The 12593-nt window shown below is 38.7% G+C and overlaps 1 protein-coding gene across 1 annotated transcript in view; it reads right to left on the bottom strand.

Moving 5' to 3' along the window:
- The window catches only part of Nbas (neuroblastoma amplified sequence), a 284959-nt gene that overhangs the window by 79940 nt on the left and 192426 nt on the right, over positions 1-12593 (bottom strand). Inside the window, exons 40-41 of the mRNA XM_013013552.1 lie at positions 3558-3787; positions 124-234 (exon numbers count right to left, since the gene is read on the bottom strand). Coding sequence (XP_012869006.1) covers positions 124-234; positions 3558-3787 — 341 coding nt within the window. The remainder of the gene's footprint in view (positions 1-123; positions 235-3557; positions 3788-12593) is intronic.

Below are 12593 nucleotides of genomic sequence, written 5' to 3'. Positions count from 1 at the left end.
TGCTTGGTAAGAAATGTACGCATTATCCTGCCCATGCAATTGTAACCCCTCTGTACAGTATGTTCACAAATAAAATAAAATAAAATTTATAAAAAAAAAACATGCAATGAGTTGTGTACTTACCCACTGTCTGCAAACAGGAACTCCAAATGGGTCATAAAGACCTCCCACTGGGAGACATGATAGCGCTGGGCCAGGGAAAGAGCAATGCTGTAGACATTCTCCTCAAGAGTTCTTCAGGAATGTCCATCAGGTACATGGAAGGTAAGAAAAGAAATACATGACCCTAATCAGTAAACAGATGCTCATGAGGATGGCTATACAGTCCAGGACAGACTTGGCTACTTCAGTTCTCGGAAACATGGGAAAAGGATTGCTGGATACACTACAATTAACCATGACTTGTCTACCAGTGGTTCCCACACCAAGAGTAATTCTTGTCACCCGGGGACATTTGATCATTATTGGAAACATTTTGACAGTCACAAATAGGGGAAGGGTGTCATTGGCCTTTAGTTGGCCGAAGTCAGGGATGGTGCTAGAATATTCAAAAAAGCATAAAATGGATCTCCCACAACTAAGAATTAGCTAGGCAAATGTTAATAGTGCTGAGGTTAAAATAATAACTCTGCTGTGTATACTCAGACTATAGTCAGAAACTATTACACCTCTCCCCTAAGTAGACACTTGAGAAAGTAGGTATTTTGCTAGCTGTTTAGGATATAAAAACAAACCAGTTATTTTTTTAAGGAACTCACGGCCTAGTGGAGGATGTGAGATATGGTTGTAATATAGTTCTAATAGTGCCAAAAATAAAAATAAAAAACAGAAAGTACTAGGAAAACAGGGCTGAGAGTAACCAGCTTGATTTGAAGGCTGAAGGATAGACTTCAACTAAGCAGGGGTGGTCAAAAGGAGGAAAAGACAGATGGACTTTTGGCAAATGAAAAAAGTAGGTCACAGCTAAGAAAACACAGGGTCCTCGGGCATAAAGACATTGCATCTTATATTTCAGGCAACTGAGATCTGGAGAAAGTTTAACCTATAAAATAGATTTGTGATTCTGGGGTGTAAGAATTCCAAGAAAATAGTCAGAGTACAGTAAACATTAAGGTTTTCTGCAGGATTTGAATTTCCAGAAGCAGAGAAACAGATGATGGAAGTCTTGCTTACAAGGCAATGGGCAAAACCACAGAAACAGAAATAAAATCTCTATTATCACCAACACTACCCATACCATATTTACCCTACACCATATGTGTGTTTCATTAGCTAGGGGTTAGCAAATATCTCCTATAAAGGGCCACATAGTAAACACCTCTGATTTTGCTGCCATATAATTTTTGTAACACAATCCTTTTTAAAAAAAATTGTTGTTCCACATCATTTAAAACTATGAAGGCCATTGTTTTCTTATGGGCTATGTAAAAAAAGATAAAGGCTATGAAATGGGTCATCACTAGATGATTTTTTTTTGGCATTTACTGAATACTGACTATATATAATTAAATAATTCTTTAAGAGTAGGTGTCATTACTAATTCATACTTCATATTATAGGGGCATGCACACTATATGGTATAGGTACATGCTGAATAAATAATTAATGTTTATCATTGATAAAGGTGGGAAGGAAGCAAACTGTGTTAACCCTCTTCAAAGCTACCCTTCCTGCCTGACCCCTGAGAAAGTAGAATCTAAGACACATAGACAATAAGGAAGAGATATAATACATTTATAAATGGCACTGACTGCCATTAAATATATATAATATATATAATAAGTGAAAAAAATGAATAATGGGCACGTCACATACAAGTGAAGAATGGCAAAATAGGAGAAAACAGGTTTTACAATTCTATGCAAGACAGTCAAAGCCATTTCCAAATAAGAACTGACAAAGCTGCGAACCCTTGGAAACTCTGAGGCACTTTAAACAAGTCTTCCAAAGACTGGTGTATATTTTTCTAAGCAAGAATGTAGGGAAAATTCTATTATATATTTATCAAAAGCATATATTTGTCCTCAGGGACATACTTCAAATAGCATATGCTTGGTGAATACTTAAAAGAAAAAAAAAGTGAGGAAACAAAACTCTAGCAAAATGTAACTAATGATATAAGACATACCTTACCTTATAAACTTTTACTCTGAATAATTCTGTTCTAAGAAACTATGAACATGGAACCAAGAATTACAAAATACCCAAAGGAAAAGCACATTGCATTTATAGTGAAGAAATTCAGGCTCAATTCCTGGCTGATGAACTTGAGCAACTCTTTAAATCTATCGGGTTCTCAGACTGCTCTTCCAAAAAGGAAGGAGGTTGAACTACAAGATATCCTATGGGTCACTTTTGGACATGAAATGACTCAAAAATTCAGGAGGACTTCAGGAGGACAAAGAGATGATGAGAATTATTCCACTAGAATGGCTCGTTACTGCTTACACTTTTGATCCTCCCAGTCCTGCCTTATCCTCAAGTGAAGGCAGAGTGGCTTCCATTAGCAAAGAAGCTCGACTGATACAAATTCATCAGAGGGTGTCAAAGCTGTTTGACCACTGTGAGAAGGACTTAAATGATGGGTGAAAATGGCAGACTATTAACATAATCAAGACCATTCTGCATAGTTATCTTAAAGTAATTTTCAGGAGAGATGAATCACCACTAGATGTAGGTACAATTTAAATCAGTTTCAAAGCTAGAAGCTTAGACTTCATGGCACACAGTACCAACTTTTTATGTTATGGGTTATTGATGAGATAAAAGGTATTATTAGATAAAGTTTATAGAGCACCTCATACTGTACCTTACTGATGGTATGCACTCAAAAGTCATGTTAAATACAAAATAGCTCTACTTAATAATCACATGATGAATAGATTTCCTCATCTTCTGACTAGTGAGTTCCTCTCACTTAATCTGAACTAATAAAACAAAACTCAGAAACCAATATTAAAACTAAAGACAGTTTCATAACTAGAAAACAAATCCTCCATTCAGGCCTTGAGTTGTACTGCCATCTCCTATAAAAGCCTGGTATTTGTTATTCATTTCTGATGAGGAGAGTCAACTAGAACCAATTCACTTCTCTTCCCCTCTTGAAACTCAGGATCAATAAAGGTATCTGATGCTATATCCAACTTTTAACATAATTAAGAAAAATTAAACTCTGTGCACTTTGAAACATGAGATTTCTATCCAAGGATAAAGGCAATCTGACTTTTAAAAGTTCTACCATAAGCATCATACTTTCACCCTGACAATATCTAATTTCCTCTAACCTGGTTATAATCTCTATGGTGCTGTTAAAGTTACAGGAAATATTTTGAAAAAAAATAATTCTAGTTTTACTATATAAATCTGCAGGCTCAAAATGTTGTCTGCATTGACTGACATACTTGTGAAAACACATGTATCCTTAAAAGGACTAGAAGAAGACCTGTTGATAACAAACATAAATGAAGCATCAAGGATGACAATTAATGTAGTCTGGTAATTCATGTGTTCTTCTACATTTTAAACCCATCCTCCCATCAGAGTAAAATATGCCTTACTCTGCCAGACCAAGGATGGTTTCCCGCTTATACTGATCGTCTGCGGTAAACCTCTGCACATCCACACCCTTCCGGAGCCCCTGAAGGAGCTGAGCCTGAGTGAAATCCAGGAGCCGCTCATTGTAGTAGTGTAACTGCTTGGTCAGTGACACAAGGTCCTCAGGCCAGGCTTCGTGCCCATGTCGAGTCACGTGCCTCGTGACCATCTTGATTAGCTCTTTGGGATCAGCCTGTGAAAAAAACAGGAAAATATACTGTATACATACTATGCAAATATGAGCAAATAACTAGCAAAGAGAATAAGACTGTATCTTTGGGCACCTGTTTGGTCCCTCACATTGCTAATTTTTTTTAAATTTTAATTTGATTGTCAAGGTGATGTCAGAGGGGTTACACTTACATAAGTAAGGGAATGATTACATTTCTTGTTGAACCTGTTACCCCCTCCCCCATTTTCTCCCACCCTCCCTTCCACAACCCCATCCCCCACAAGTTGTACAGATCATTTCCAACATGGTGTCTTGTGAGTATCATTGTTGCATACGTTCCCACTTTGTCCTTTGTCTTACCCTTTTGTTGTTCCCCTTCCCTTCCCTAGTTCAGACAAACGCATATACAATACCCACGGTACCAAAATCAAATAGAGTGACAACAGGGGATAAAACCATAAGCCGGGGGAGGGGGGGGGAAGGACACAAAAGAAAAAGAAATCAAGAAGTACATTGAAAAGAACAACAACAAAGACACGGACACTGCTAATACTTAATCAAGGGTTACAACTACTGTAAGGCAAATGTCAGAGGTAGTGCGTCACTTGTACTACAGACCTCAGAGAAAGGGTAGAGAGCCAAGTATAGAAACAGCCCTCTGGACTCCCATTTTTCTCTACTTTATCAATTATTGTTCACTTAAAAAACAACTGTGTTCTTGCTTCTCAACTACCATAAACCTACATCATATTTTTATTCTAATCACCTGACCATTTACGATAACTATAAGAAATGCTCACGCTCCTTGCCTCTGGGTGAGTCTCTGTGGGCCACTCTAAGAGCTCTCAATAACAAAGTCACAGTTCAGCCACCCCACTGCACATGGCTCCATGCTAGGCGAGTGTTTTCTTCAGGAGTGGGTGAGGAAACAAAAACCCATCCCAGTCCCCAAAGTCATAGACACTTCTAGAACGACTACAAAGAGTCTAACAAATGTTTACTATACTTGCCTTGGGGGTCAGTGGAATAATGATTCTATGATTTTTAGCAGATCTACTGTAATAGTGAAATTACTCAAGTAAAACAAAACTCAGAATCCAATAGCGGACAGAGGAAAAATGTGATCAATTGTTCATCTTTTATTTAAAGTTGGACTGAATGCCAGTAAGGAACAGCAGAGCTGTCATGGTTCTAGAATTACTGAACAACAAACCTAACATTTGAACAGCACTAACTCAATCACTTATTTTTAGGAAGACAGGGTACGTATTTTAACATAAGCAAATCAGAGGAAGAAAAATCCAGATTCTTGATCCTCAGAAAGACATTTTTAATTATCGTAAGCTGTTGGCATTTCTGATGTGTAAAGACCATTATTATATACTACATAGGAAGTTTGTCAATGTCAAGTCTATGTTACCAAACGTAGTCTCTTTTTTGATCCTCTTAAGAATTGTGGACAAAAAAAAATGAGAAAACCTTGGATTTATATATACTTCATGAATTCGCCTTTTCTAGAGGCTAACAGTGTTTTACACAGATCATCTGCATGAAAAAGAAGCACATGGAACTGGATCTCTACTTTTACCTTCCAGTTCCCCTGATTCCTACAGAGGCAATTCAGTTATTTCTTTATCTATAAAACAATGTCAAAAAGCACATGCTTCTCAAAATTTGTTGAGAGGTACAAATAAAGTAACCTATTTTAAAACACTCTTGTCTCCATTATTCTGTGAATATAAACTGGACGCAAACCTTACACTCAATGAATTAAAGACCAGTAATTGACGAAGATGTACACATAATTCACAAAAGGCATCTGAATGTAAGCCTGTCACAAAATCACAAACCAAGGCTGCCCTGGGCGTACCACAGGGGGAGCAACTGATCCCCCTCCTGATTCTTCAGGTACTCAGCTTCCTCAGAGAGAAAATGAAGGAGCTTTGCTAGATGATCACATTTCTAAGACCAAAATCCTATGAATGTACAAGAATCTAACCATTAATATACAATAAATCCTTATAAATCCCTCCAGCTGTGGAAATAAGGAATTTCTACATCTCATTTGTGCTTCAACTAAATATTCAGGGCAGATTTCTTTGTTAAAAGAAAAAATATGCCGGGTGCCAGCGGTGAACGCCTGTAATCCTTGCTACTCAGAAGGCTGAGATCTAAAGATCATGGTTCTAAGCCAGCCTGGGCAGGAAAGTCCATGAGACAATTTTTTCCCATATATGGTTTTTATTGTAAAAATACTGTACAGGAAGTAGCACTGTGGCTCAAGCGGTAGACCACTAGCCTTGAGCTGAAGAGCTGAGGGACAGTGCCCACACCCAGAGTTCAAGCCCCATTACCAAAAAAAAAATCCTGTACAGAGGGGTTACAGTTATATGAGTAGGGTAATGAGTACATTTCCTATCAAGCATTGTTACCTCCTCCTTTGTTTTTCCCCCAGCATCCCTTCCCTCCCACCTCCCCCAATTTCTCCTTTCCCCCACCCCACAGAAATTGTAAAGTTTGTTTTCAACATAGTATCTTGTACATCTCATTGTTACAATGAGTCAACCTGTATTCTTATTTGAGCATTTCATTATACCCCCTTCCTTCCCCAAATTATAAAGATGTATATACAAGAGGCAGGACACCAGAATCAGATACAGTGAAAACAAGGGGCTATACCATGGGGGGAAAATACAAAAGAAACAAGATAATCACATAAAGCATTATAAGTACATTAAAAACAATAGCAAGAAAGAAAAAAACACTGTGTCCCTGTCATGGGGGTCATCTCGCTTAACATCATCTTATATGGTCATATGTACATAGCTCTTGACGTTTTTTGCTTGTCCTAATAACCACCAGAAAACCAGAAGTGTAGCTGTGGCTCAAGTGGTAGAGCACTAGCCTTGAGCTGAAAGGCTGAGGGACAGCACCCAGGCCCATGACCAACCAAAAAAAAAAAAAAAGAAAGAAAGAAAAAGAAGAAAAGAACAAGCTAGGTACTGGTGGCTCACCCCTGTAATCCTAGCTACTAGAAGGCTGAGATCTGAGGCTCATGATTCGAAGCCAGTCCAGGCAAAAAGCCAGAAGTGGCACTGTGGCTCAAGTGGTAGAGTGCTAGCCTTGAGCACCAAAGTTCAGGAACAGTGCCCAGGCCGAATCCAAGAGCCAGGACTGGCACAAAAAAAAAAAAAAAAGGAAAGAAAGTAAAAGAAAAAATACAATTTAAACCAACAAATTACACCCAACAGACTCCCCACACAATTTAAACAACTTCAATCTCTTCTCCTTTCCTTACAATCTCTTCTCCTTTCCTAAGTAGAAACTGTCTAGCCCTTGTGTGGATAACTTTCTTTTCATAGTCTTTTGTACATTAAATCTATTCATGTCTAAGAAGTATTTAAGAACAAAAACCTAATATTTGCTCTCCAGAGGGGAACATACCTAGCATTAAATACACATGTACTGAATCTTACTTAATGGTAACAATCTGGGAGAAGAGGGTTGTCCAAAGTCTATGGCAGTTTTACCAATGGGTTAAGAACTAAGCCCTGAGGGTAGAAAGTGATTGGCAGGGATAAAATAACAAGCACAATGCATCTAAGAACCCTACTATTTGATATGTAGAGAAAGACTTCTTTTAAAATTATAACCTATGTGTACACATTTCTCACTGAAAGTAAACAAAAGTCCTTATACAAATGACAGACTTATGATAGATTTTAAGTCATTCTACATTGCTCATAAATGCACAGGTAAAAATACATGGTTGAAGTATACAATTGGATATCTGACTTGGGCTCTATTTTCCAGTCCTTTGTTATCATCTCTAATGATAAATGTTTCAGAATCTTAAACAAAATAGCACTCTGTTCAACTCTAAATACATTTCTTTTTGAAACTGTCTTAATAAAATGGTGAATGGGGCATTCTATTAATCATCTGATGACAAGCTTGTGTTGACAAATTTATGGACTATTTGGTATACAGGAAGATTTTTCAGTATTTCAATTGATTGTATAAAGCATGAAAGTGAGAAGGTTTCTAAGAAAAAGTAAAACTATTCATGGGGGAAAAAGCAAAAGAATTGTCATCTGAGTTAGTTTTTGTTAGTACTTGCCTCCTAAGTATTCAAGGTTTCCATTTCTAAAACAGGAGCAATTTAGTTTATCTAGTGTCTTCATAAAGATAAAGTGAGACTGGGCAGCTAAGCCTGGTTAAGTTTGAGCTGAGTATTTCTTATTACCATGACTACTGTCTCTCTCCCTTCTTTAAGAAATGTCTCCAGTTTAATTATTTCCAATATTCAACTAAAATTTTATTAAGAATCTCCCCTAAGTGTATCACTGGTCCACTCAAAATATCCCTCTGCTATCCATTCTGACAGACTTCCTGCTCCTCAAGAATTACACAAAATGTAAAGCTTCAAAACTGTTTTCCCATGATTCTAAGTTGTTCCTTCTACAAAGGGGGAAGCTGGTCCTAATTCCTAGAAATGCACTCTGCACTGAGGAGCTTGCAGCCCCTGCACTAGGAAAATGCAAGTCACCTCTCAACACCTGCTCAACAAGATACCTCAGCATCCTGTACCCAGCCTCACATGTCATGCAATTTGGGGGGCTTCCTTATTGTTTAGGGTACATTCAAATCTTTCTCATTCTTCCCACCAATGTTCAATGACATGGTTCATAATTATAAATATTTTTGACTGAAACATTTATAAAAGATTGTGAGGGGCTGGGAAGGTGTCGCCATGGTAGAGAGCTTGCCTTGCATGCATGAGACTCTGGGTTCGATTTCTCAGCACCACATAAGCAGAAAAAGCTGGAAGTGGCACTGTGGCTCAAGTGGTAGAGCACTAGCCTTGAGCTGAAGAGCTGAGGTACAGCACCTAGGCCCAGAGTTCAGGCCCCACGACTGGCCAAAAAAAAAAAAAAGTGAAAAACTTTATGGGTAAGCTCTGAAATCTTTCACATTTGGAATTAAAAGTGATATTCTAAAATATTTCAGGCTGTAAAAACTAACAGCGTAAAAGTCAAGACTTTAAAAAGGAAAGTGTGAAGAATGATTCTATCTCATGCCTCTTCTAAAAAGTAGCAAGGCAATTTTCCAGGAGGTGAATAAAATATCATCTCTTTGAAGAATATGGCCAAATTGCTCTAAGTACAAAACATACATAAGTACTCCTAACAACAGAAAGCTCAGTGAGTTTATCTACTGCTTACTAGCAGAGGTAATAAATCCATTCTGATTTAATGGTCTCCATTTCTTGGCATATTATTTGGTAAGTTTTAAACAGGTGGTATGTTTCCCCTCTAGGTTTGTTATTTTGCTTGCGATCATTTTCTACTTAGTATTTTCAATTAGTGGCTTTAAAAAAAACACACATATTTTAGAAATAGTCTACCATAAAGTTTGGAAATTCTTTCCTGCTGTGTTTGCTTCTTTAGCCTATAAAACTAAAGAACAAGTTTCCATTTTTGACTGATTTCTTCTTCTGAAACTTTTTCTTAAAACAATGCTAGAGAGATACACTTCAAGATATAGTCACATTTACAAAGGTGAAGTACAAGTGAAAAAAAAGCAATGTACCATATACTGTGCATGGCTTACATTTGTCTAAAACATAGTTGCATAAATATTTCTATCCATATAGTATTTTGGGCCAGATAGAAAGCATGAACTTTTGGTTGTTTACTATTATCACCACCTGAGTATTTGGCTAAGTCACATTTTAAGTCTTAAATGTAAAAATGAGGTAATTAGGACAAATATCAGAAAGTGATCTTATTGATCATTTGCCAGTCACCATTGCACAAAACTAAAAAGAGAACAGCAGGAGAGGAGGGCTGCACTAAAGATCACCTAGGAAAATTGCCCAGTTCCTGGAGCCTCTGATGGCTGGCTCAGGATGGTGCTGCCCTTCACAAAGCACCAGCTTTGTATCCAAAAGAGCAGGCAAATTCTATCAATCTACCTAAGTTAGCATTCCCACATCACATTATCTACAGGGGGTGGAGAGAGAAGATGTGAAATGATTGTTGAATTAGAAATAAGCTGAACTGACAAATGAGTGAAAGCTAAGCTTCACTGGGTGTTATTATGTGTAGGCAACAAATTGAAACCACTTTGATTTCAATTTCCAAGATGATTCATCAGGAGTTTGTCACATTTAATTCCAAACTCAGCAGTACTTTTTTTATTCAAGGGAAGATGCAGAAAAGAACCAAATAATGAGCTATTAGGCAGCCAATGGAAAAAACTCTTGTGTACTTAAAAATACCCAGCTACCGTGTCTACCTGTACTTTGTTCCAATTCAAGAAAGTCAGGACTCACAGCAGCAAACAGGAAACGGCATGGTGCCTTATGAAGAGTACTTGATAGGATTTCTGAACTTACTAGCCCCCCAATTAAGTAATTGGACATTTCTGTAGGTTAGACGCTGGGGATATGAGGGCTATACTGAAAGGAAAAAGGGGGGCATCAATGATACTGCCTTATAAAAACTGCTGGTGGGTGTCCACATACAGGCAGGGAAGGCCCGCAGCCCAGGAGGGACCTCTGGCTCACACTAGTCAGTCCCCAGAGGGGAAAGGAGGTAGTCCGGCAGAGGGCATTGAGATTACATCTGCACACACATAGAGACACAGAGAAGAATGTTAAATGCAGAGAAATCTTAGCTCTGAATCACAAGAACATAAACTTCAAATGAGGTGGTGTCAGGAAACATCCCTCCAGGGGTAAGAAAGAGGCAGCCGGTTCACTCGGTCTTATCTGCCACACACAGGAGTTTAGATTTTTACCTTACAGACACAGAGCAGCAGGAGAAAATACCCTGCTGGTACTTACTTGATAGACTTAAATGCCAGAAAGATCACTCAGGTCCCCCAAAAGAATGACACCACGTCTTCTGCAAGGAAGTTAGAATGCCAGCATGTTCAAAAAATAGGCAGATAAAGCCTAGACTCAGTAAGTGGCAGGATGTCACTTTCTACTGGAGCAACCTTGAACAAGTCACTGTGTTCCCCTGAGCCATCCCTTCTGAAAAGATTCCTCTTCTGAGAAATGGGGCTGCTCAAAGGGTCAAATGGCAGGACCAGTGCAGAAGGTATGTTAAAACAGCCAAGTGCTTTTACAGATCTCTTTTATATTTTCATTGTCCACTGACCATATCTATAAGAAGTTCACTAAGCTGACCTCTGCTGTACACACTGTACCAGCTGGGAAAGCTCCTACCTTGCCACAATATAGTCTCATCAGAGACACTCTTTCTTCTAGTCAGCCAATTGTTCCATGCCTTAAACTTTATAAAGTAAAATTTTAACATCAACTCAAATACCTTGGGATAAAAATACCAAAGGCTGTAGGACAAAATAGTGATGCTCCTATGATATTGGTATTGCTAATTCCTGTCTGAAATGCTCTTCCTGCAGGTATGCCCAGGAGACTGTTAGCACCCTCAAAACTGGGCCTTTCCTGGCCCCATTTAGTAACTCTGTCTCTCTGTGTCTGTCTCTTTTTCCCTTTGTCACTCATACACATAAACACACACACACACACACACACACACACATACATACACATACTTTTTATTATTTTTCTTTGTTTTCTGTTTCACATATAATTTATTTACTGGTCTTATTGATGGTGCATCTTTTAACCATAGAATTTAATTTGTAAAATTATGTTTAAATAGCTCACTAGTGACATGAACAGTACATAAACTACAGAATAGTATATGTGTCCTCACAGAGGCAAGTACAGGGCAGAAAAAAACATACAGAAATGTTCTGTGTCCTTAGAGTAAATAATCAATGCTGAATGGAAGAAAGATATACAAATTGAGAACTTGGAATAAAATATTCACACTTCCTCCCAAGTGATAAGAACTGTTGGGCATTGTAAAATCCAAAACAGACAACGTCTTCATTTCTAATCATTACATTCATGTCAATGTGCCTCGTTAGCTTTTTAAAGGCTTTATTCAGTTGTGGAAATCTTAAATCAGGTTTCTGACACTGACTGAAGTATTGAAGTAAAATGGCTAGACATGAAAGTGGGAGGAAAAACTACCTTCATGATTTTTCTTTTACTTTATCCCTTTCAGAAATAACTCATTTGGATGTGAGGGCGATCTGGCTGTGACATCTGTCACCCCATTGATCGCCAGGGTTGATTCGGCTGACCTGGCTGGCTAGGCGGGTGTCCCCTTCCTCCCTCACGGCTCCATGTGCGTCCCTCCCAAAGCTGCGCGATCCGTCAAAGAGGACGACCATCCCCGATAGAGAAGGACCGGTCTTCGGTCCTTCGGAGCTGCGCTCCCCTGCTAGAACCTCCAAACAAGCTCTCAGAAATAACTCATTTGTCTGAAATTTAATTTTTAGTACAAAACATATATACCAGAAAAAATATATATGCCTATTATGTCAGTATGTCCTCCCTCATTTTGACTTGACAACCTCCATCTCAGGTCCGCAGCCCTTTCCAGGAAATCAGATGACCAGACCTGACAGCAGTTGTTACCTCCCATGCTTGACAGGCACAGCCTCCAGCCAGACCTAATGGCAACTGCTGCCATCAGTAAACCCTGCCCTGGCTACATGCTATATTTGGTCCCAGCTGCAACTGCTCCCCGTCCCTAGTGGAGTTTTCCATCCCTAGGCCTTTGCCCTGTAAAGATACCCACTTTGCATAAAGCAAGCATTGCACCCAACCAAAAGGCACAGCCTTGTCAGCTTGCTGACAATAAAGTTGACTTGGTATGCATGTGGTCTTCTGGGCTGGAGGGTGTGTGTGTGTGTGTGTGTGTGTGTGTGTGTGTGTGTG

This window comes from Dipodomys ordii, unplaced genomic scaffold (assembly GCF_000151885.1).
Source record: "Dipodomys ordii isolate 6190 unplaced genomic scaffold, Dord_2.0 Scaffold20, whole genome shotgun sequence".
NCBI classification, from domain to species: domain Eukaryota; kingdom Metazoa; phylum Chordata; class Mammalia; order Rodentia; family Heteromyidae; genus Dipodomys; species Dipodomys ordii.
This window is presented reverse-complemented; position numbering and strand designations above follow the sequence as displayed.